At 37.6% G+C, this 26,366-nt stretch overlaps 1 protein-coding gene and 1 long non-coding RNA gene across 6 annotated transcripts in view; one reads left to right on the top strand and one right to left on the bottom strand.

Annotated features, from left to right (window-relative positions):
- Nucleotides 1–1,685, bottom strand: part of LOC126069996 (uncharacterized) — a 136,751-nt gene extending 135,066 nt beyond the window's left edge. Inside the window, exon 1 of the long non-coding RNA XR_007516102.1 lies at nucleotides 1,504–1,685. This is a non-coding gene — a long non-coding RNA (uncharacterized LOC126069996). The remainder of the gene's footprint in view (nucleotides 1–1,503) is intronic.
- Nucleotides 1,686–1,851: 166 nt separating this feature from the next.
- PKD2L2 (polycystin 2 like 2, transient receptor potential cation channel) overlaps nucleotides 1,852–26,366 on the top strand; it is a 55,238-nt gene continuing 30,723 nt past the window's right edge. For 3 of the 5 annotated variants that reach the window (XM_049873719.1, XM_049873717.1, XM_049873716.1), the window contains exons 1-8: nucleotides 1,852–1,882; nucleotides 2,584–2,685; nucleotides 4,552–4,685; nucleotides 6,141–6,397; nucleotides 18,005–18,226; nucleotides 22,339–22,567; nucleotides 23,848–24,018; nucleotides 24,287–24,468. In XM_049873719.1, coding sequence (XP_049729676.1) covers nucleotides 1,852–1,882; nucleotides 2,584–2,685; nucleotides 4,552–4,685; nucleotides 6,141–6,397; nucleotides 18,005–18,226; nucleotides 22,339–22,567; nucleotides 23,848–24,018; nucleotides 24,287–24,468 — 1,328 coding nt within the window. The remainder of the gene's footprint in view (nucleotides 1,883–2,583; nucleotides 2,686–4,551; nucleotides 4,686–6,140; nucleotides 6,398–18,004; nucleotides 18,227–22,338; nucleotides 22,568–23,847; nucleotides 24,019–24,286; nucleotides 24,469–26,366) is intronic. The other 2 variants (XM_049873720.1, XM_049873721.1) reach the window with 2 other exon arrangements.

Genomic DNA, 26,366 nt, shown 5'->3' on the forward strand with positions numbered 1-26,366 from the left:
TGTGGGATTTTAACATCTAAATCATATACATCTGACAATTACAAGTTATGAACTATTACCAACCTTTTCAACACTCTAATGCTTGTAATGAAATAAGGTTTACTGGTACTGCTTTCTAAATACTATTTTACCTGTTTTTGTTATAGGAATACTAACGTGGTATAGATTATCTGACTGTTCCACAGTTTTATGTCAAAAGAGAATAAAATTTAAAATACTTAAAAACACTGTTTCCTCTTCGCAGAAATCCAAATCTTTAAAATAAAACCTGTTTTATATATATGTATATATACTAGGCAACACTCGGCAAACCTATGAATAACAAATTCCAAAAGTGCGACAATGTATTTTCTAGAACCATATCTTCTTGAAGCTCACTTACAGCTTGGTCAATTCCTCCTGAAACTAGGCTATCGTTTCTTTCCATGGTTTGCACTTCAAAGACAACCCCAATAACTTAAAGCATGACTGAATTGTTTCTGAAACTGTAATTTTGTTTTAACCAAACAGGTCTATAATTCTTCAAGATCTTTGAGTCTATGGAGCTCAAGGGAATAGGTATACAAGAACAGTCTCTAGAGGTTATCTGTATAAACTCCTATATTTAATGCCAATTCAAATACCTATATTTTGGGTACTTCTTTCTACAATTTCAAGTTCAGTGTGCACAAATATCTGTCACATCGGAAAGCATAATTTAGTGAGCATCTAAGAGTCCAAGTGCAGGAAAGAGCAAATCCTTTATAAACTATTCTTAAGCTAGCACAGTAGCCCTTTCTTCTTCTCAGGCCACTTCACCAATGGCTGTTAGCCTTTTGCTAGGCCTCTCCTGTTCCTTTTATCATTGCTAGTTTTTGACTCTCACTACTGTGAGGCCTTGTTTGTTTTTTATCTGCACATGAAACAGCATTTATCAACATCACTCTACATCCCTTCCAGGGAAATAACAAAAGTGTCTATTTTGTACTTTCAAAACAGGTTGGCAGTGTTCCTTGCTGGCAGCCTCCTGGGGTCTTTGAATTGAATTCCGTATTATTTCTCATTTTACCAACATGAGAATCCCTCCTGTCATATCGTGGTGGACTTTTGGCTGTCTTAATTTACAAGCAAATTTGTTTGGCCTTTTCTATAGCTGGTATACAACCTTCTTACCATCTTTGCAAAATTTCTGCACTAGATATGGGTCTGGGTTCCCAAGGACTACTGCTTTAGCCTGACCTTTTACATGATCACGGCAAAGGCAATTTTTTTATTAGTTTTCAGTCTATTTTAACTTTTTTTTTTTAGCCATATTGGGGGAAAAGGGAGTAGGAGCTATTTCCAGCAACAGCTCTCGATTAATAATAACCAGTTTCTGCAAGTAGAAGCTGCAGCCTGGGTTACAGTCTGAAATTCCGGCTTTAGCGTCCAGCAGATCTTGCCTGCCCTGGACTTCAGGTAAGTTATCTAACCTCTCAAAGCTTTGGTTTCTTCAGGCCTGAAAACGGATACAAACCTACCTACCTTTCAAACAGGTGGAAGTGAAGACTAAAAAAAAAAAAAAAAAAAGAGGCAGTAAATGTTAAAGGCAGTCAATGACTGTAATTACTACGATTTTTATGATTAACCCCAGGCCCAAAGCCTGGTTTGTCCCAGAGCTGAGCCCGTGTAGGAAGCAAACACCGCAGTTCAATCCCCATCTCAGGTGAAGTGCTTCCCGAAGAGTCCTCTGTGCGCACGCGCGCCTGCAACTACTCCGGGGAGCTGGAGGGCTCGCTCAGGCGCTTGAGCTCGAGAGAGCGCGCCGGTAGACCACCGCGCAGGCGCAGCAGAGCTGAGCTGGTCGAACGGGAGGCGTTGTCTAGGTCCGCCATGGCTGAGGCCTCCCGGTGGCACCAAGGCGGTGAGGGGTGCTTTTAGGGAGTGGGTGGGACGAGTCTGATTTGGCAATTTCAAATACCCTGGAAGGAACTCTGTAGCTCCAAATTTCTATTCATGTGAAAGAGATGACCACCAGCACATTCAGCCTCCTCTTGAGAAGCGAGCAGGGACAAGTGATCGCGTTTCACTGACAGGGAAACTGAAGCCCTGAGAAAAAACGGCGCTCGTCCCTTGCCGGAAACTCGAGCTTGGGCGCTGTTGTCTGCTGTGCAGTGACCGTCGCTAGGCCGGTCTCCGAAGCCCTTTTTGAGCTAAAGGTGTTGTGGCCTTGACAGAACCCCATTCAGAGTGCTTCTCCCCAATCTGGCAGAAAGAAGCCAGCCTTCCCAAGAAGCAGTCCTGAAAGGCTGAGAAGATTGGGAATAGATGAGGTTTTTATTTGGTTGTTTTGTGTTTTGCCTTTTCAAGACAGCACTGATGAGGAAACACCCGTGTTATAAAGTCTAGTAGTATACAATCATAAAACTACTGCCCATTTGCCCCCAGTGGGAAAACCCTAATTATCCCTGCTTCATAAAAGTGAGAATCAAAAATAGAAGCTATTGGAGCTTTCCTTGGCACAGTGTAACAACTAAAAGTGACTGTCCCTTTCCATCATTGTAAATTAAATACATTATAAATTACATAATAACATAAAAAAAGTTTTTGTTTTGTTTCTCACAGGAACTCCGAAACATAAGCTGAAATACAGGAGGGAAGTAGAAATTAGAACCACACTTCAGGAGTTGTTAGTCTACTTTATTTTTTTAATAAACCTATGTATATGTAAGTACACAGATGTAGGTGAAGATGCTAATTGAGCTACGAAGTAAAAATGAGATGAAAAACAGTGTATAGGCTATAAAAGCATAGGTTGTCAGACTACTAAAACCTCTCAAAAAGTAGTGACACATTTTAGATACGATTATATTCATTTAGATTGATGCAATTTCTGGTTCTTACAGGGCAAAACTTAAAGTCACAAAAATAATGAGAAGCTTCCATAGTAAGCATTGACTGAATATACTTACACCTTTGGGTTGGCAGTTCTAACTTGGTTTCTTTTAGAGGCAATTTAGACAGAAGGCCTGGTGATGTAGTGGTTCAGGGCTATGGCTGTTAACCAAAAGGTCAGCAGTTCAAATTCACCAAGCGCTCCTTGGAAACCCTATGGGCAGTTCTTCTCTGTCCTATATGGTTGCTATGAGTCGGAATCCACTGGACGGCAACGGGTTTTTATAGACAGATTGGCTCAGTTGTGTAGATCAAAGTATGAATAAGGCCAAAGAAAAGTTAGTCTTGGGTCTGCTATTAGCTTTGTTTTTAACAAGTAGCACAGTTAATAGTAAAATATGTTTGTGCTGAGTAACAGAATGTATGGATCGATGGAAATCTTTAAGGAGACCCAGGAAAATGTCACAACCTACATTCCTTCTATCTGTGGGTCAACATCATTGACTTAATATGTGAACCAAACCAGCTGCCTTCGTGTCCACTCTGATTCATGGTGACCCTGTGTGTGTCAGAATAGAACTGTGCTCCATAGGGTTTTCAATGGCTGATTTTTTGGAAGTAGATCATCAGGCCTTTCTTCCAAAGTGCCTCTGGGTGGACTTGAACCCCCAGCCTTTCAGTTAGCAACCAGGTATTTTAACCATTTCCACTACCCAAGGACTCCTTAATATATGAAGGGCAGTATTAAAGAGCATTTTGTTTTGAGTGCCCAACATACATGCAAGTTCACTCACTGGCAGGACTTACATTTGTATGTGCTACATAGTGACAATTAACTAGTTAATTGGTATTGTAGAAGTAAGTCTGAGTCGTATCTTGATAAAAATTACAACTGTAGCCAACCTTATAAATTAAGATCTCTTAGACTGTTGTTTAAAAGCTTCATTATAAAAATAATACATGCTTATTATAAAATATTTGGGAATGGGAAAATATAAGATAACTTATACTCCCACCATTTAGGGAAATAAAAATAAACACTTTTTGTAATAAGGAAGAATTAAATACTATGCAATTATTAAAGAATGGCATAGATATATATGTGCCATGAAATGATGTTGAAGATACATAGTTTTTAAAAACTAAAGAGTTTCTGACCAAAAAAAGTAAAATATTTGGTCTACACCTCTCTCTAAACCCCAACCCACAGCACCCCCAAAAAAGAGCAAAAATGAATAATTTTTTTTTTAACCACCATGCATGTGCCAAACACAGTTGCTTTTCACACCAAAGCTATGCAGTAGGAGGTATTATCCCCGATGGGACTTAAACTCATATCTGTCTGAATTAAAAATAGCTTAACCACTCACCATATTATATCGACTACTCTCAAAGTAGAGAAAAAAAGTCATGTTTCAGAATAGCATGTACAACATGATCTCATTCTTGTAAAAAAAAAAATCTTTATAAATGTATGTATAAAGAAAAATCTGGAAGAATATATGCCAAACCTAACTCTAGGGGTGGGATTACAGAAGACTTCCTCCTGCTTTGTATATTTCTGTTTTTTACTTTAGAAAAAAAGTTATTACTTTTATAATTAGAAAAAACAATAAAATAAAACATAATTGGGAACAAATTGTGAATACATTTATAATCCTGACAAACAATTTTTAAACAAAAAATTCTTCTCTTTAGTGACTTTTGGGATGGTAAACCCACATATGTATTACTTAAACAAAGTTATGTCATCTCTATTTTTGGACACTTCTGTGCCTGGTGATGAAAGAACCAACTTTAAGTCTGTTCGCAGCATAACTGATTTTTGGAAGGTAAGTTATGTGACTGTGAATGATGCAGCTTTAAGTATTCCTTACCAAACCCTTGGCACATAGTAGACACTTAATAAATATTTATTGAAAGCATGAGTAAAAATATCTCTTCAAACTATAAGAATCAACCAGCCAGATAAGTGTTTATTGATAATTTATGTTCTCAGTGTGATAGAGTTTTTGTAACTTGAAAATATTGATAGTTATTTTTTTAACACTCTTATTTGTAAATTAGAAGACTTGCTTCTTATGTGGTGGTTAGGATCTAAATTCAGTCTGTGTATAGTGAAAATTATCCTTAAAGATTTCTTAAGTTGCCCATAAAGTGTAATATACATGGTTTTGGTATACGTCGTGTGTGTGTGAGTGTGTATTACAGTAATGTACAGTATGTAAAGTATATATACAGAATATAATTTTATAATGTTTTTAAGTTCATAAGAGAATTTCTCCTTCAGCATTGGAACAGACTTGTTTTATCCATCACACTTAACATAGCAAGATGATCACATTGTGAGGAAAGAACGTTTGAGGGAACAGCAGGTTCGTGTATCCCATGTCATAAGCATTGGCGCATACAGGGAAGATGCAGTTAGAGGAGGTTTTCCAGAGGTTATGACAATTCAGTTGAGTGTCAGAGGATTAGTAAGGGGAGGGCATTCTAGGAAGAAGAAATAATAGGTGCTTTAAGTAATCTTATATATGGAGCATATGGAGCTATGGTTGGCATTATAGGCATATGGAAGATGAGATGGAAAAGGACAGAGGTCAATCATGAATGCCATGCTAGGAATTTCAAATTTATCAGGAAGACAAAGTCATTTCCTGAGAATGAGAGGGCAAGTATGAGATGAGGGCTAGGTAATCATAGGTCATTTGTTCAGGCCTGGTAAAATATGAAAGAATGAGATGAGATTTTCCCTGAGGCAAAAAGTGGGGTTCACTCTGCCTTTTTTTTTTTTCTTCTTCTTCTTGAGGCAGGTACATGGCCAATGGCAAAGGCAAAGGGAGGGGGGAGAAAAAAAAAAAAAACGATGAACCCTGAGCTTGGAACCTTTAGAATAAGCATTTAGGGGTAGAGTCAGGAGTAGCAGTCACTATGGCCAGAGTTGGGGTGGGAGGACTCGTAACTTTGGGGTGAAGTACTGATATGCAGCTATGACCAGCTTTAAAATTCATGTGTTGGGGGACAATTTTCAGTATACACCTCATATAAGAAATGGAGAAGAAGGGTTATGGAATTAAATGAGATAATATTTATAAATTTCTTAAGCAGTGCCCAGTACCTAGTAAATGCTCAGTAAGTGGTAGCCATCATCATCATTACCATTAATATTAATTTTCATCTTTTTCCCAAAATCTCTGATTTTTATACTCTTGAAGATAGCATTATGAGCGTAGATTCTGTTGACATGAAAATATTTTTCCCATGACATGTATCTTTATTATATAAAGTTTATGGAAGGACCCCTTTTGGAAGGTCTGTACTGGGACTCATGGTATAATAACAAACGACCATATAATTTAAAGAACAGCAGCCGCATCTACTATGAGAACATACTTCTAGGAGTCCCAAGAGTCCGTCAACTAAAAGTCCGCAACAACACATGCAAAGTCTATTCATCTTTTCAGTCTGTGATGAGTGAATGTTACGACAAATATACTTTTAAAAACGAAGACCTGTCTGATTTTGGCCTTAAACGTGACACTGAGTAAGTAGTTTAAGAATTATACATTAACTTTTTCTTGCAGGTTATCACTGTATCTTAATAAAATTGTGAAAATATGTGTATTTTCCAACTAATACCAATAGGGTCTGGCTGGTAAGGAGACTTTCAATAATAGTATAAAAGGAAGGTTCAGAAGTAGAAGCATGTAGAAAGGGAAATTAAAAGTTTACTCACAAAGGCTAGAGGGATCCTGGAGGTCGTGGTCCCCAGACCTTCCGTTAGCCCAGGACAGGAACCATTCCCAAAGCCAACTCTTCAGACAGGGATTAGACTGGACTGTGGGACAGAAAATGATACTGGTGAGGAGTGAGCTTCTTGGATCAAGTAGACACATGAAACTATGTGGGCAGCTCCTGTCTGGTGGGGAAATGGGAGGGCAGAGAGGGCAGAAGCTGACTGAATGGACACGAAAATAGAGAGTGGAGAGAAGAGTGTGCTGTCTCATTGGGGGCAGAGCAACTAGGAGTATATAACAGGTGTATACAAATTTTTGTATGAGAGACTGACTTGATTCGTAAACTTTCACTTAAAACAGTAAAAAAAAAAGTTTACTAACAATGCAAGAGTGCAAGGACTTCGGAAGGTTTGGCTTGCCAAATAAAAGTACTTTTAAAGGGAAAAATGCTGTTACCAAGATTATCAACTTGACATTAGTCTGTTCATGACGGAAAAACAGCTTTCTCACATGATTATCATATTCACATAGATCATGCAATATTTTCAAATATCAATATAGCAAAATTCAGGGAAAAATGTGTTTACTAGAGAGGTCAGGTTTATGGGAAATATGTAAGGTTTTATATTCTTTTGGGGACTAGAACCAGTAAGAGTGACCCTGTTGGGTTTTTTTGTTTACCTTAGGATGCAAAGTGTTTTTTTTTTTTTTTGACTGTGATATGTGCAGTGCTGGGTTATATTAGACATAGGATGAATGTCCAGTTTTGCTTCCACAATAGTCAAATAATCAGCTTTTTTTCTGGCTCTGGCCGTACTCCCTCAAGCACATCCCAAATGCATCTTGGGATTCCTAAGGAATGGTTTAGGTGTACTGTGCCACTTTCCTCCTTTCTTACTGTCTTACTTTAGTGACTTACTCTATTGCTGAAATACTAAACAGGGGCAGTTATACTGTACATGCACTGCGTCTGATGCCTGCCAATGATGCTGTGGCCATTGTTCTCCAAAGTGGCTGAGGGTAATGCTGGTATAGTCATGTATATACTTAATAATGTGGAAGCCCAAAGATACTGGCACACCTCCCCCGACACATAAACTGCTGGTATCAGCGATATCAACACTCTGTGCTTTTAGAGTCCTATGAAAATTGTAGGAGAGGAGAGAATAAATTTTTTAATTTAATTTTTATCAAAGTGATCCAAATATTTACAAAGTTCTACTCCTTCATACTCATAATTTCCACTCTCCAAAAGCAGCCACTTTAGCTCTCTTAGTTGTTTCTTCTTGTATATACTTCCTATTTCTAAATAACATGCTTTTACTGCTATTTCTTGATTTTTACAGTTTTATGTATCTATTGTTTTTTGGTCATAGAAGGTGATCTACCATGTAGCTATCTTCTGCACTCCCTCTACACACACTTCCTATTAGCCTTTCAATATAGATACACCAGAATTTTTGTTAACTCATTAGTCAATGTTTACATTACAAATATGAACTATGGTTGCATTTCCTTTCTTGAACAAACTCCCCTGTACCCTCAGGATTAATAATTGTGTTTTTTTGTTTGTTTTTTCCCCCTTTTTTCCACTTATTTTTTCCTTAAATGAGCTTTTGGGTGTTCTTGAGGAAAACATTTCTGCACAGAAAAGACTATTTACAGTTGATTTGGTTTTTAAGTTAATATTTGGCTTACTAAGCTCAATTTTTTCTTAAGCTTTTAATATCAATGAATCTATTTCTACTAAATTTTAACAGTCACTTCACAGAGGATCTTTGAGAAATGTTTAGAAGCATTTACAACAGTTAATTAAATTTACTTAAACTAAGTTTTAGGTAAACTTTTAAATTGATAATAATAATTAATTAATAATAAGTTAATAATCCAATTTTAATTTTAGAGATTTCAGCTGTCTCACCAAAGTAAAACTTTCCAAAATGCTTGTGTAATTCTTATAACTTTAAAAAATTAAATTCATAAATATAGTGACATATTCTCTTAAATATTATAATACTATTCACTCTTTCCCTCTCAACCTAAAAATTAGAAGATAAGTCAATCAGTTACACATTTTAAATTGGAATCTCTAGATTATTAGATATTCTCATATTCTAAATTCTCATAACTAATACAAATACTTTAAATATCAAAGTTAACAGTATGGGTTTGGTTTATTTTACCATCTCTAAATACTTAATTGGAAGCCCTGGTTGCATAATGGTTAAGAGCTATGGCTCATAACCAAAAGGTTGGCAGTTTGAATCCACAAGGCACTCCTTGGAACCTCTATGGGGCAGTTCTACACTGTCCTTATAGGGTTACTATGAGTTGGAGTCAACTGGACAGCAGCGGGTTTTTTTGGTTTTATACTTAGCTGCTACAGCTGCTAACCAAGAGGCTGGCAGTTCAAATCTGCCAGGCGCTCCTTGGAAACTCTATGGGGCAGTTCTACTCTGTCCTATAGGGTCGCTATGAGTCAGAATTGACTCGATGGCAGTGGGGTTTTTTTAATACTTAATTGGAAGGAACCTGGTGGCACAGTGGTTAAAGCACTCGACTGCTAACAAAAAGGTTGGCAATTTGAACCCACCAGCCACTCTGCAGGAGAAAGATGTGGTAGTCTACTTCTGTAAAGATTTACAGCCTTGGAAACTCTATGGGGCAGTACTACTCTATCCTATGGGGTTGCTATGAGTCGGAATCAACTCCACAGCGGTGGGTTTGGTTTGGTATATTTAATTAGAATTGTAATTCCTATCGACCTAGCAACCAAAATAAGAATCAATGGAGAGAGGTGGAGCCAAGATGGCGGAATAGACAGACACTTCTGTCAAGCCCTCTTTACAACAAAACCAAAAGACCAAAAAAAAAAAAGTGAAAGGAGCATATTTGTGACAAGCTGGGAGCCCTGAGCATCAAAGGCAAGCTTAGACAATGAACTATGGGGCGGGGGAGGAAGAGGTCCTTCAGAAGTGGAGAGGAATTCCCTGACCTGAATCAGGCACCATTCCCGGAGCGGTGGCGGTGCTCTTGGCAAAAGCTAAGCACTTGCGTACATTTCACTGCGACCCCACCCCCACCCCCAAGCTGGCTTCAGTGGCTGAATCCCTGGGCCTGAGATAGACCCTGGTGAGCACTTAGAGCCATACTCCTGGCCTTGGGAAAGGAAAAAATTTGCAACTGGGGGAAAAGATAATTTTCTAGCTCCATTAACCCGGGGAACTCAGGACAGAAGCGGCTCCTGTCCAGGCATAAAATGTCCATGGACCTTGAGCAGCTTTCCCTTCTGCATGGACCTGTGTGGGCCTATTTCAGGAGAATAGGCCCTTGTTGCCAAACTCCAACCCTTTCAGCTGTGTGGTGGAGAGGTGGGTGTTTGATGTTTGACATTGCTTTGCCTCTTAAACAAGATCCTCACCTACCCACATCAGGGACCTAAGGACTGGTAGCTCCACTCAGGTCACCCAGCCACCCGCGACAGGAGTCCAAAGATAACTGGTACCTCCCAGTCCTTACGACCAAAAACTCTGGGTGCCCATGGTCCCTCTGCAGAACCCACCCACCAGCACGCTCTAGGGAACAGAGACGCGTTTTCCTCAAAGACACTTGGGTGTTGGTTCTCAGCCCCCTGCCTTGTTCAGAGTGTGACCCCCTGCTGCAATCAGATACCATTATATCTGCCAATCACCCCTGCCCCTCTAAGACTGTAGGACAGAGCCTGTACCACACACTTGATATCAGCTACCTGGAAACCTGTGCTGAATTCATGCAAGAAAACTGAATGGACTCCTAGACTGATATACCTGATAATAGCTCTAGCCAGCTGGGGACAGGATACCAGAGCTCCAAAGGCGAAAATAATCAAGCTAGCTCACTCAAACAACCCGTAGGGGTACACCAAAACAAAACAAAGCAAGAAGCTAAGACACAGTAAACAAGCATAAACTAATACAATAACTTATAGATGGCTCAGAGACAACAGTCAATATCAAGTCACATAAAGAAACAGACCATGATCACTTCAACAGGCTCTCAAAACAAAGAATCCAGGGATCTTCTAGGTGAAAGTGCATTCCTGGAATTACCAGGTGCAGAATATAGAAGTTTAACATACAGAACCCTTCAAGACATCAGGAAGGAAATGAGGCAATATGCAGAACAAGCCAAGGAACATAGAGATAAAGCAACTGAAGAAATCAGAAAGATTATTCAGGAACATAATGAAAAGTTTAATAAGCTAGAGAAATCCATAGAAAGACAGCAATCAGAAATTCAGAAGATTAACAATAAAATTACAGAATTAGATAACTCAATAGAAAGAGGAGCAGAATTGAGCAAGTCGAAGATAGAATTTCTGAACTTGAAGATAAATCACTTGGTACTTATATACTTGAAGAAAAATCAGATAAAAGAATTTTAAAAAATGAAGAAACCTTAAGAATCATGTGGGACTCTGTCAAGAGAAATAACCTACGAGCGAATGGAGTACCAGAACAAGGAGGGATATAGAAAATACAGAGAAAATTGTTGAAGATTTGTTGGCAGAAAACTTCCCTGATATTGTGAAAGATGAGAAGATACCTATGCAAGATGCTCATCAAACTCCACATAAGGTATATCTTAAAAGAAAGTCACCAAGACATATTACAATCAAGCTTTCCAAAACCGAACATAAAGAGACAATTATAAGAGCAGTGAGGGATAAACGAAAAGTCACCTACAAAGGAGAGCCCATAAGAATAAGCTCGGACTACTCGGCAGAAACCATGCAGGCAAGAAGGCAATGGGATGACATATTTAAAAAATTAAAGGAAAAAATTGCCCACCAAGAATCATATATCCAGCAAAACAGTCTCTTAAATATGAAGGTGAAATTAAGACATTTCAAGATAAACACGAGTTGAGGGAATTCGTAAAAACCAAACCAAAACTACAAGAAACACTACAGGGAGTTCTTTGGTTAGAAAATCAATAATATCAGGTATTGACTCAAGACCAGAACACTGGGCAGAGCAACCAGAAGTCAACCCAGCAGGGAAATGCAAAAAAAAAAAAGCAAAATTAAAAAAAAAAAAAAAAAAGCCCAACACAGAGTAATGGCAATGTTATTATATAAAAGAAGACAACATTAAAGTAATAAAGAGGGACTAAGAAATGTAATCATACACCTTCCATATGGAGAGGAAGATATGGCGATACAAAGAAATGAAAGTTAGTTATAAATTTAGAAAAATAGGGAATAACAAGGTAACCACAAAGGAGACAAACCATCCTACTCATCAAAAAAAAATAAAATACAAGGGAAAAATACAGACTCAGCAGAAACAAAATCAACAACAAATATGAGGAAAGGAAAATATATAAAGAAAATCTCAGCACATAAAATCAAGTGGGAAAAAAAAGCTGTCAACACACAAAAAAAGACATCAAAATGATAGCACTAAATTCATACCTATCCATAATTACCCTGAATGTAAATGGACTAAATGCACCGATAAAGAGACAAAGAGTGGCGGAATGGATTAAAAAACAAGATCCATCTATATGCTGCCTACAAGAGACACACCTTAGACTTAGAGACACAAACAAATTAAAACTCAAAGGATGGAAAAAAATATATCAAGCAAACAACAATCAAAAAAGAGCAGGAGTGGCAATATTAATTTCTGACAAAATAGACTTTAAAGTTAAATCCATCAGAAAGGATAAGGAAGGACATTATATAATGATTAAAGGGACAATACACCAAGAAGATATAAAGATATAACCATATTAAATATTTATGCACCCAATGACAGGGCTGCAAGATACATAAAACAAACTCTATCAGCATTGAAAAGTGAGATAGCTCCACAATAATCGTAGGAGACTTCAACACACTACTTTCGGTGAAGGACAGGATATCCAGAAAGAAGCTCAATAAAGACACAGAAGATCTAAATGCCACAGTCAACCAAATTGACCTCGTAGACATATACAGAACACTCCACCCAACAGCAACCAAGTATGCTTTCTTTTCTAGTGCACATGAAACATTCTCTAGAACAGACCACATATTAGGTCACAAAGCAAGCCTTAGCAGAATCCAAAACATTGAAATGTTACAAAGGATCTTCTCTGACCATAGGCCATAAAAGTGGAAATCAATAACGGGAAAAGAAATCAAACACTTGGAAACCAAACAATACCCTGCTCAAAAGCTGGATTATAGAAGACATTAAGGATGGAATACAGAAATTCATAGAATCCAACTAGAACAAAAACACTTCTTATCAGAACTTTTGGGACACAGCAAAAGCGGTGCTCAGAGGCCAGTTTATATCAATAAATGCCCACATCCAAAAAGAAGAAAGGGCCAAAATCAAAGAACTATCCGTACAACTTGAATAAATAGAAAGAGAGCAACAAAAGAAACCCACAGGCACCAGAAGAAAACAAATAATAAAAATTAGAGCTGAACTAAATGAAATAGAAAACAGAAAAAAAAATTGAAAGAATTAACAAGACCAAAAGTTGGTTTTTTGATAAACTCAACAAAATTGATAAACCATTGGCCAAACTGACAAAAGAAAAACAGGAGAGGAAGCAAATAACCCAAATAAGAAATGAGATGGGCGATATTAAAAATACCCAACTGAAATTAAAAGAATCATATCAGATTACTGTGAAAAACTATACTCAAACAACTTTGAAAACCTAGAAGAAATGGATGAATTCCCAGAAACACACTACCTACCTAAACTAACACAAACAGAAGTAGAACAACTAAATAGGCCCATAACAAAAGAAGAGATTGAAAAGGTAATCAAAAAACTCCCAACAACAAAAAAGCCCTGGTCCAGACGGCTTCACTGCAGAGTTCTACCAAACTTTCAGAGAACAGTTAACACCACTACTACTAAAGGTATTTCAGAGCATAGAAAAGGATGGAATACTCCCAAACTCATTCTATGAAGCCACCATATCCCTGATACCAAAACCAGGTAGAGACACCACAAGAAAAGAAAATTACAGACCTATATCCCTCATGAATGTAGATGCAAAAATCCTCACCAAAATTCTAGCCAATAGAATTCAACAACATATCAAAAATATAATTCACCATGACCAAGTGGGTTTCATACCAGGTGTGCAGGGATGGTTCAACATTAGAAAAACAATTAATGTAATCCACCACAAAAATAAAACAAAAGACAAGAATCACATGATTTTATCAATTGACGCAGAAAAGGCATTTGACAAAGTTCAACACTCATTCATGATAAAAGCTCTCAGCAAAATAGGAATAGAAGGAAAATTTCTCAACATAATAAAGGGCATTTATACAAAGGCAACAGCCAACATCACCCTAAATGGAGAGAGCCTGAAAACATTCCCACTGAGATCATGAACCAGACAAAGATGCCCTTTATCACCACTCTTATTCAACATTGTGCTGGAAGTCCTAGCCAGAGCAATTAGGCTAGATAAAGAAATAAAGGGCATCCAGATTGGCAAGGAAGAAGTCAAAGTATTTCTATTTGCAGATGACATGATCTTATACACAGAAGACCCTAAAGAATCCTCCGGAAAACTACTGAAACTAATAGTTCAGCAGAGTATCGGGATACAAGATAAACATACAAAAATCAGTTGGATTCCTCTACACCAACAAAAAGAACATCGAAGAGGAAATCACCAAATCAATGCCATTTACAGTAGCCCCCAAGAAGATAAAATACTTAGGAATAAATCTTACCAGAGATGTAAAAGACTTATACAAAGAAAACTACAGTATACATCTGCAAGAAACCAAAAGAGACTTACATACGTGGAAGAACATACCTTGCTCATGGATGGGAAGACTTAACATTATAAAAACATCTATTCTACCAAAAGCAATCTATGCATTTAATGTAATTCTGATCCAAATCCCAAGGACATTCTTTAATAAGATGGAGAAACAAATCACCAATTTCATATGGAAGGGAAAGAGGCCCCAGATAAATAGGGCATTACTGAAAAAGAAGAACAAAGTGGGAGGCCTTACTTTAGCTGATTTTAGAACCTATTATACCGCCACAGTAGTCAAAACAGCCTGGTACTGGTGCAACAACAGATACATGGACCAATGGAACTGATTTGAGAATCCAGACGTAAATCCATCCACATACGAGCAGTTGATATTCGACAAAGGCCCCAAAACAGTTAAATGGGGAAAAGACAGTCTTTTTAACAAGTGGTGCTGGCATAACTGGATATTCATCTGCAAAAAAATGAAACAAGACCCATACCTCCCTCCCTGCACAAAAACTAACTCAAAATGGATCAAATATAAATATAAAATATAAAATGATAAAGACCATGGAAGAAAAAATAGAGACAACATTAGAGCCCTAATACATGGCATAAAAAGTATACAAAACATTGTAAGGAACGTAGAAGAAAAACTAGATAACTGGAAGCTCCTAAAAATCAAACACCTATGCTCATCCAAAGACATCACCAAAAGAGTAAAAAGACTACCTACAGACTGGGAAAAAGTTTTTAGCTATGACATTTCTCATCAGCGCCTGATCTCTAAAATCTACATGATACTGCAAAAACTCAACTGCAAAAAGACAAATAACCCAATTAAAAAATGGGCAGAAGATATGAATAAACACTTCACTAAAGAAGACTTTCAGGTAGCTAACAGATACATGAGGAAATGTTCACAATCATTAGCCATTAGAGAAATGCAGATCAAAACTACAATGAGATTTCATCTCACTCCAACAAGGCTGGCATTAATCCAAAAAACACAAAATAATAAATGTTGGTGAGGCTGTGGAGAGATTGGATCACTCCTACACTGCTGGTGGGAATGTCAAATAGTACAACCACTTTGGAAATCGATTTGGCGCTCCCTTAAAAAGCTAGAAATAGAACTACCATATGATCCAGCAATCCCACTCCTTGGAATATATCCTAGAGAAATAAGAGCCTTTACACGAACAGATATATGCACACCCATGTTTATTGGAGCACAGTTTACAATAGCAAAAACATGGAAGCAACCAAGGTGCCCATCAACGGATGAATACCCACTGCCGTCGAGTTGAAACTCATAGCGACCCTAGAGGACAGAGTAGAACTGCCCCATAGAGTTTCCAAGGAGCACCTGGCGGATTCCAACTGCCGACCTTTTGGTTGGCAGCCATAGCACTTAACCACTATGCCGCCGGGGTTTCCAATGGATGAATAGATAAATAAATTATGGTATATTCACACAATGGAATACTTCGCATCCATAAAGAACAGTGAGGAATCTGTGAAACATTTCATAACATGGAGGAACCTGGAAGGCATTATGCTGAGTGAAATTAGTCAGTTGCAAAAGGACAAATATTGTATAAGACCACTATTATAAGAACTTGAGAAATAGTTTAAACTGAGAAGAAAACATTATTTTGTGGTTACAAGAGAGGGAAGGGGGGGAGGGTAGGAAGGGGTATTAACTAATTTGATAGTAGATAAGAACTACTTTAGGTGAAGGGAAAGACAGCACCCAATACAGGGGAGGTCAGCACAGTTGGACTAAACCAAAAGCAAAGAAGTTTCCTGAATAAACTGAATGCTTCGAAGGCCAGTGTAGCAGGGGCAGGGGTCTGGGGACCATGGTTTCAGGGGACATCTAAGTCAGTTGGCATAATAAAATATATTAACAAAACATTCTGCATCCCACTTTGAAGAGTGGCATCTGGGGTCTTAAACGCTAGCAAGCAGCCATCTAAGATGCATCAATTGGTCTCAACCCACCTGGATCAAAGGAGATTGAAGAACACCAAGGACACAAGGCGATTACGAGCCCAAGAGACAGAAAGGGCCACATGAACCAGAGACTACATCGTCCTGAGACCAGGAGAACTAGATGGTGCCTGGCTGCAAATGATAACTGCCCTGACAGGGAACACAACAGAGAGCCCCTGAGGGAGCAGGAGAGCAGTGGGATGCAGACCCCAAATTCTCATAGAAAGACCAGACTTAACGGTCTGACCGAGACTAGAAAGACCCCAGGGGTCGTGGCCCCCAGACCTTCTGTTGGCCCAGGACAGGAACCATTCCCGAAGCCAACTCTTCAGACGTGGATTGGACTGGACAATGGATGTAGTTGAGGAGTGAGCTTCTTGGATCAGGTGGACACTTGAGACGATGTTGGCATCTCCTGCCTGGAGGGGAGATGAGAGGGTGGAGGGGGTTAGAAGCTGGCGAAAAGGACACGAGAAGAGAGAGTGGAGGGAAAGAGCGGGCTGTCTCATTAGGGGGAAAGTAATTGGAATCGTGTAACAAGGTGTATATGGTTTTTTGTGAGAGACTGACTTGATTTGTAAACTTTCACTTAAAGCACAATAAAAATTATTGAAAAAAAAAATCAGTGGGTGCTTGCCTGTCTAAAACGTAAAATTCATTGATTAAAGCCGTTTTAAAATATTGGAAGTTAGGAGAGGGTTGGTGTAGCACATTTTCCAGTTTCAGTCTAACAATCATCTAAGGAAAACACTCAAAAATACAACTATGGTATTGTTATTAAAATAGTCTTTAGTGGTTTCACTGTTTTTTCCTTCTGCTGAAAACAAGCATCCTCTTATTCATAGAAAAACACGTTTAAGCAGTGCATTTTTTAATCACCTTTCCAATTTGTTTTTGGGGTACTAAATAGGGACTGAAATGAGGAATCAAGGCTTTCCTTTTTTTTTTGGTGTCAGAACTTGGGAAGGCTTTTCTTTTTTGAGATCCTGTAATTGAAAGTAAAAGGAATGGAAATAAAATTTAATTATACACATTTTACTTTGATTCATGTACTTTCATTACATTAAAAAGCCAAAAAACACTTGATTTGTAAATGTTCACTTGAAGCTCAATAAAAGTTAATTAAAAAAAAAAAAGCCAAAAAACAATATAGACATTGTCACAGTTTTTATTTACAGAACATTTATAGCTGGTATGTGACCATTAGAAGATAGACTATGAAGCAACAATTCTCCTATACTGAGATAGGTATTTCTGCACCAAAACCCTTGATACTCTTGTCCTACTCAAAGATTAAACATCTCAAAAGACAAGAGTGACAGCATGTTAATAATAGCAGTCACCACGTTCTAGATTTTAAGTTTCCTGAGGCAACAGATGGATTTTTTTTTAATTTTCTCATAGCACCTAGTGTAATTTGTTGCCCACGATAAGCACTAAAAAATAAAAATATATTAAATATTAACCCTTTTAACTTAATCCTTAACTCAATGTCTCGCTTCAAAATTACTGTAACACCTATGAATTTATTACTTTTTTTTTTTAACTACAACATTTGAACCAACAGTTTGTTTTAGATTCTTAGAGTACTTCTCAGTTAGGCTTTCTCATCTCTCGGTTATTCTTTTTATGTCTAACAGATGGAAGTACTCTACTTCTAATTCCAACTCCCCTTGGCATTGGGGATTCATTGGTGTGTACGGAAATGGGGGATATATTTTCACTTTATCAAAATCAAAATATAAAACCAAAGACAAGTTCATTGACCTTCGACTGAACAGCTGGATTACAAGAGGGACCAGAGTTATTTTTATTGATTTTTCATTATACAATGCTAATGTAAATCTGTTTTGCATCATCAGGTGAGTGACTCAAAACCTCTTTATAAGTATAACCAGTTGCCATCAAGTCGATTCCAACTCATGGCGCCCCCATGTATGTCAGAGCAGAACTGTGCTCCATGCGGTTTCCAGTGGATGATTTTTCAGAAGTAGATTGCCAAGCTTTTCTTCCCAAGCACCTCTGAGTGGACTCAAACCTCCAGCCTTTTTGGTCAGCAGCTGAGCAAGTTAACCGTTTGTACCACCCAAGGCCTCCCTTTATTAGTATATTGAATTCAAAAAACATCCAGAGCCCTCATTAGGGTTTTCAGTTTGTGCATACTTGTGCTGAGATTAAAATCATAAGCTTTTAAATAAATGTATTTCTACTGCTAATAATGAAAAAGGTAAAGCAACATCCTGTTTTTTTATTATTGTTTCAGACTATATTCGGGAGCATGAATTACATACAGTATGTTAATTTTGTATTACGTTAAAGATTTGTAGCCTTTTATTGTCATTCTGGAGTTACAGAGATTAAACATTTAGTCTTGATGATTTCTTCCTCTAAATCAGATCATTCAGATTTGTTGGTCTCCTTTCAGAATGGGCTTCTTAAGTTATTCATTTTGTCTCAAGAGTGACCAATTTAAATTTCAAACAATATATAACAGTAGCCAGCATCCCAGAAGTGATTACAGTCTGTGCCTGTGTTATATTGCAAAAATGGCCTCAATTCATGACATTTTTGCCATGTAACTTTGCAGTGTCCTACTACCAAGGGCAGGGTGCACTGCCCCAACCCTTGATACTGGACTCTACCATGTGACTTGCTTTGGTCAATGGGGTATGTTACAGATTGAATTGTGTTCACAAAAAAAAATGTGTGTCAACCTGGCTAGGCCATGACTCCTAGTATTGTGTGATTGTCCACCATTTTGTCATCTGGTGTGATTTTCCTATGTGTTGTAAATCCTATCTCTATGATGTTAATGAGGCAGGATTAGAGGTATTTATGTCAATGAGGCAGGACTCAATCTACAAGATTAGGTTGTATCAAATGCATCTCATTTGAGATATTAAAGATAAAAGCAAGCATAGAGACAGGGGGACCTTATATCACCAAGAAAGAATTACCAGGACTAGGACATGTCCATTGGACTTGGGGTCCCTGTGCTGAGAAGCTCCTAGACTAGGGGAAGATTGATGACAAGGACCTTCCCTCAAAACCGACATAGAGAGAAAGCTTTCCCCTAGAACCGGCACCCTGAATTTGGACTTCTAGCCTCCTAAACTGTGAGAGAATAAGTTTCTCTTTGTTAAAGCCATCCACTTGTGGTATTTCTGTTATAGCAGCAGTAGATAACTAAGACAGTAACCCAATCAGACTAAGGGAAAGAACCCTTTCTCTTTGGTTGGCACTCTCTCCTTACAGATATTAAAGACATATAACCCTAGTTGCTGCTCATTCACAACCATTTTGAGGAAGCTGAAGACATGGCTGAGACAAAGGAGGGCAGAAGACAAAGCCATTTCAAAGAAATGGAGCTAGAGCGCTGTACTTATTGCTATCTCTGGAATTGCTGCTATGTGACAATAATACGTATCTTATTTAAGCCACTTAATTTGGGGTTTTCTGCTACAACAAAAGCCTCCTAACTAATTCAAAGATAAAGAGGTGAGACCCAAGTTAGGCTTTGTATCAATTAAGTTTTGCTAGGTAACAAACCACCCCCAAATGCAGTGGCTTATAATAGATAATTCTTATGTTTTGTACAGTTCAGCTGATCCAGTTGGGCTTGACTTAGCTAGGCTTGCTAATGTATCTGTCATTTGGCTGGACCCACTCATGTGTCTTTGAGTTGGTACCTGTCTCTCATCCTCCTCCTGCATCCAGCAAGGAAGCCCAGGCGTGTCGTTCTCATGGAGATGGCAGAGACGCAAGAGAGCAAGTTCTAATGTGCAAACTCAGTTCAAGCTTCTGCTTGCACCATATTGATAACATCCAGCTCTAGGGGAAGGCTTTCTCTCTCTGTCAGTACTGGAGGAAGGTCCTAGTCATCAGTCTTCCCTTGGTCTAGGAGTTTCTCTGTGCGGGAACCTCAGGCCTGTAGGACTACTCTGCTCCCGGTGCTGCTTTCTTGGTGGTATGAGGTCCGCACTCTCTGCTCACTTCCCTTTTATCTCTTGTAAGATAAAAGGTGGTGCAGGCCATACCCCAGGGAAGCTCCCTTTACATTGGATCCGGGATGTGACCAGAGCAAGGGTGTTACATCCAACCCTAACCCTCTTTAACGTAATCTAATCTTGCCTCATTCACCACAGACAGAGATTAGCAATTATAACACATAGAAAATTATATCAATCACAAAATGGAGGACAACCACACAATACTGGGGATCATGGCCTAACCAAGTTGACACATATTTTTGGAGGACATAATTCAATCCATGACAGTTACCTTACATCACATGCCTACCCTGGACCATGCTAATTGGCTTAGGCCTGGGTTCTTGAACCAAACAGGGCAAGGGAAATAGGATTACCATGATTGGATCCACCTGGGGATCCCTAACTATAATTAGGGTTCTGTTAGAAAGGAGTAATGGGATAATGGCTGCTAGGAAGGCAAACAATAGTTTCTACTAAATTCTCAGTGATCCACTTTTCTTGCACAAGTCTTATTCTGAATGGAATATGGACTTGGGGTTTACTCTAACTAGGGGATTTTGCCCTTGTGCAACAGTAACAGTGAAACACAACCATGGCCTTTAAAATTTGTAAAAATGAATAAAACAAATGAACTACCTTAAGCAGCTAACAGAACTATACCTTTTATAGTTCTTACTTTTCTGTCAGGGAATCAGAGCTTCTTACCAGCATCATTCATCCATCACAATAGTTTTGATCAGGATAAAATGAAGAGTACAAAATCATTCTTATGTCCTAAATAAGAATGGAAGCACTGGGGTAACTGCTTCAAAGGCATATGAAGAACTCCTGGTAATACCAGGTTAGGTCCATGTTTCCTGTCTCTAGGTTTTATGCTTATTCTGTGTTACCTATTAAAATGTTATTTTTTAGAAACTTCAGATTTTGAAACTGTTACCTGGTTAGTATATCAAATCAGTAGTTGTACACTAAGACCTTACCAATTCATTTTTCTTTTTGTGTACAGGTCTGGCGAATTAAACAGAATACTTTTTTTTCTCTCCTTTTTTTTATTAGTCTACAATTCAAGTCATAATACTGAATTTGTTTCACTTCACTCACTCATCTGATATTGAACACCTACTATGTAGGACATCAACAGCTCTGGGTTCTATTTGTTAACTGGGTTTGAGTTTTTCGTTGTTGTTTTTCAGCACCTTATTCCAGTACCAATAATATTTGCTAATATCTTTAAAAATTAGGTAGGAATAATTATATTGTGGTCAAGATGGCTGGTTCCTTAAATTACTACCAATTCTTACTTACCTCAGGTTGTAGAGAATACCAGAAATACAGATTAAACCAGTAAACAACCTCAAAATGATTTTCTGTTTAGTGTTGAAATTAATTTTTATACTTATATTTGCATATCGATCTTTGTATCCACTGTCCAGTGGCTAAAGTAAGCAGAAAATGTTTGCTTTAGTGTAATATGTGGCCTTGACATTTAGAAGCAAGAAGTATCCGTGATAAGCTATAGAGGAGAGTGTATCCCCCCCTGAAATACTCAAGAATTTTTTTTTTTTTGGGGGGGGTGTCCTGACTAATAACAGTAATTAACAGTATAGAATTTTCTTGAACATGATTTCATTTTCCTGTGGAGATAAATTGGTATTCCCAGTTGAATGAGCAATCTGAACACAGAATAGAATGACTGTCTGGCTAAAATCACATCTTACTTCCTCATTTACATTGGTCTTTGACCACTTTGAATACTCAGAGACTTAAATTAAAAAAAAAAAAAAAAAAAGGCTCCATTAAGAAATAAGAGAATCCACCAGAAAATTTTTAAACAAACCCATAACTCCACAGAAACATTTTGTGCAAAATAACTATTACTAAAATATGTATCATCACTGATTAGAAAATTTACTTATATTTAAAAAGTACCAAAAAATAAATGCTTGAAATACACAGTTAATTTTACAAAGCTAATTTTACAGATTGGTGGCAGAATTCCCTGCAACTGGAGGAATACTTACTTCATGGCAATTTTACTCTGTGAAGCTCCTCAGATACGTTAGCTACTATGATTATTTTATTGCTTCCTGTGAAATCACATTTTGTATTTTTCTCATTGTCTTCACGACACAAGAAGTAAAAAAAGTGAAAGAATTTAAGTCTGCCTATTTCAAAAGTATTTGGAACTGGATAGAATTACTACTTTTGGTGGTGAGTATATCTTCATGTACGTGGTGGAAGGGAATCGCATCTGAACTCACCAGTGATTTTCTACTCACCCAAGACTTACTTTAAAAGCTACAAGCATGAATCATAAAATGAACTTCTGTCACAGTACATACTTATCGTGTGCTTCCAAAACGGAGAAGTCTTTTTTTTTTTTGTCTTTGGGAGAACAAGGATAAACCTAGATGACTAGGTGATTCCATAGGCATTATTTTTTAATATGAACAGTAGGCCTCCCCACCCCTATTCAAAAAATATTTTCCTCACAGGACCTCATGTTTCACCAGTCTTAGGTCTTTGGGGGCAAGGTCCTTTAAAATGTGGTCTACTGTGTTGCCTAAATCTGCATTTCTCCTCACACTGAATTTTCAAAGAATAGGCAAAGGACAAGCCCAGGCAGAATACTGAAGGGGGTGGGGAGTTTGAGCATCCACAGGATACCTTGTAGTAACAGAAAGCACCAAACTAATGAATAGTCTCTGAAAGAAACCAAAGACTGACAGTTCTAGTCAATGGAACATATTAAACATAGAGATGTAAGCAGGCTGTGACAAATGGTAAAAGCTTGCTCTTAGGAACAGTCAATAAAGGAACTTTCTGGCTCATGCAATATGATCTTTTACCGTTGTTAATTAGCCCTTAGTTGTAGCCAATCCAGTATTTAAGCCTTATTTCCCCAAACCAGATTAAAGGTTTATCAGAGTCAAAAGTGTGCAACTTACCTCTGTTATCCCCAGCAAAGTCTAAAATAAGGCATAGAATTAAATGTTTACCTGAGTATTTCCAGCAAGGGAAGTCAAAGAAAAAAATTCATGACAGTTTTTTAACTGATACCTGATTCTGAAATTCTCTTCTAAAAGGGTTATTAAAGGGTTCTAAAAAGGTTTGTTTTTTGTAACTGTAAATTAATTTTTTTGTAGTGTTATGTAACATATGAATCTTTTAGGTGTCAAGTGTTTACATGGTGCAGAAACCCTTACAGCCTAGCCAGAGTTATATATAACCATTTAATACATTTGTGATTTGTGACTGAAAGAAACAAACAGGCAGATAGAATATGGTGGCCAGGCAATCAATACTTTTCTACTTTTATAATTATAAAACTTCTGTAAATTGAGGGTTACTTGCATTTGTGTAAAAGCCTGGTATCTCCCTCCCTTTTTGTGAAAATTCTGATAAGCTTTTTTATGTGTTTATTCATAGGCTGCAAGAGATTTGGAAGTAGAAACAGTTTCTAATTTCACCCTTCTTATTTTCTCATTTAGTTATGTTTTATGGCCATTTGCTTCAACATATACTGTAATATGCAGATTTTTCTTTCACTTGGACAGCTTTTGGAAAATACTGAAAAATATTCAGACTTCTATTCTCTTGCATACTGGCACATTTATTACAATAATATAATTGCTATTACCATCTTCTTTGCATGGATAAAGGTATTTATAATGTTTATTACATAATACAACAGTATAATGAGATAATGTGAAACTAAATTACAAAGTTAGGGAAAACCAAAAGGTTTTTTTCAACTATAAAGTAATTTTTGAAGTAGCTTGGCCTTATAATGATTTCTGGCAAATCCTCAAACATCCCATGGCTACCATTAAACACCTCCTTTAATTTGAAGCACATTTCTTCTGAAATTAATTTACCTTACACTAAAATATTCTCTCTTCTATTTCATTTAACTTTGTTCTTTTTCAGATATTCAAATTCATAAGCTTTAATAAGACAATGTCTCAGCTATCATCAACTTTGTCCCGCTGTATCAAAGACATAGTAGGATTTGCCATCATGTTTTTTATAATATTCTTTGCTTATGCCCAGTTAGGATTTCTTGTTTTTGGATCACAAGTTGACGACTTTTCTACTTTTCAAAATTCCATGTAAGCTTTTAGTATAAACGTAATTACAACTTTTAGTTTATAACAAAAAAAATTATGGTAAAGCCTATGATAAGTAGTAACAAGCTTTAATAAATATAAACTTGGCTTAATATTGTCATTGATGACTAAATCTGTCTCACTCATAAAGTAGGGTTTGATGCCGAAAAATCCAAATGGATAGTGGTATCCATTTTTTAAATGCTATTAGGTCAAGTTAGAAAAAATAATTTTTCATTGGAAGTAAGAATTTTATCTAAGATAATGGAAATTGACCACTATGCCTCTGCAATATTTAGTCTGTGAGCAAAAAAAATCCTAAATGTTTTCCTTAGAAGGCTCCATCTTTAGAATCCTTTTATTGATATTCACCTGATTGTCTTTTGCTGATCTGGCAAAGATGTATTTTAAAAATAGCTTTATATCATAAAGCAACAAGAAATAAACTTACAGAACCGATTAGTCTAGAATCCTGAGAAAACTATTCTGGCATTTCTTTAAAAGTGAAATGTTTTCATAAATGTACTATCTTTTTGGAGCAGGTAAAGCAAACTTTACCTGTATAAGAAAAATCATGATAGTCTAAAACATTAATTTTCAAAATATGTTCTCTATAAGGTCCCTGGGTGGCACAAATGGTTTGCACTCATTTGGTAACCAGAAGGTTGGCGGTTCTAATCAACCCAACAGTGCTGTGGAAGAAACAGCTGGTAATCTGCTTCCTTAAGGAAGCCAATTCAACTCTCAAACACACGGGGTCTCTCTAAAGGAACACTTCAACAACACAACAAAAAAATCAACAGCAAAATATGTTCTGTGCAATTCTAGACCAAGATTGTCTAGAGGGGAATAGCTTTATATTTAAATGTTCGGGCAACTTTGCGTCACTCTAATGGAAATGAGGAAGACCGAAGAAGAACTGACGCATTTGAATTATGGTTTTGGCAAAGAATACCGAATATACCATGGACTGCCAAAAGAACAAACAAGTCTGTCTTGGAAGAAGTACAGCCAGAATGCTCCTTAGAAGTGGGGACGGTGAGACTTTGTCTCACATACTTTGAACATGTTGTCAGGACATGTAACCTGGAGAAAGACATCATGCTTGGTAAAGTAGTTGTTAGGTGCTGTCGAGTTCGTTCCAACTAATAGTGACCCTTTGTGCAACAGAAGAAAACACTGCCTGGTTCTGCACCATCCTCACAATCCTTATGTTTGAGCCCATTGTTGCAAACACTGTGTCAGTCCATCTCACTGAAGGTTTTCTCTTTTTCGATGGCCCTCTATTTTACCAAGCATGATGTCCTTCTCCAGGGACTGGTCCCTCCTGATAACATGTCCAAAGTGTATGAGACAAAGTCTCACTGTCCTTGCTTCTAAGTAGCATTCTGGATGGACTTCTTCCAAAATAGATTTGTTTATCCTTCTGGCAGTCCATGGTACATTCAGTATTCTGCACCAACGCCATAATTCAAAGGCATCAATTCTTCTGCGGTTTTCCTTATTCATTGTCCACCTTTCACATGCATATGAGGTGATTGAAAATACCATGGCTTGAGTCAGGTGCACCTTAGTCCTTAAAGTGACATCTTTGCTTTTTAACACTTTAAAGAGGTCTTTTGCAGCAGATTTGCCCAATATAACACATCATTTGATTTCTGGACTGCTGCTTCCATGAGTGTTGATTGTGGATCCAAGTAGAATGAAATCCTTGACAGCTTCAATATTTTCTCTGTTTATGATGATGTTGCTTATTGGCCTAGTTGTGAGGATTTTTGTTTTCTTTATGTCAAGGTGTAATCCATACTGAAGGCTGTGGTCTTAGATCTTCATCAGTAAGTGCTTGAAGTCCTCTTCACTTTCAGCAAGCAAGGTTACGCTATCTGCATATCGCAGGTTGT

Source organism: Elephas maximus, chromosome 2 (genome assembly GCF_024166365.1).
Source record: "Elephas maximus indicus isolate mEleMax1 chromosome 2, mEleMax1 primary haplotype, whole genome shotgun sequence".
In the NCBI taxonomy this organism is placed as follows: Eukaryota; Metazoa; Chordata; class Mammalia; order Proboscidea; family Elephantidae; genus Elephas; species Elephas maximus.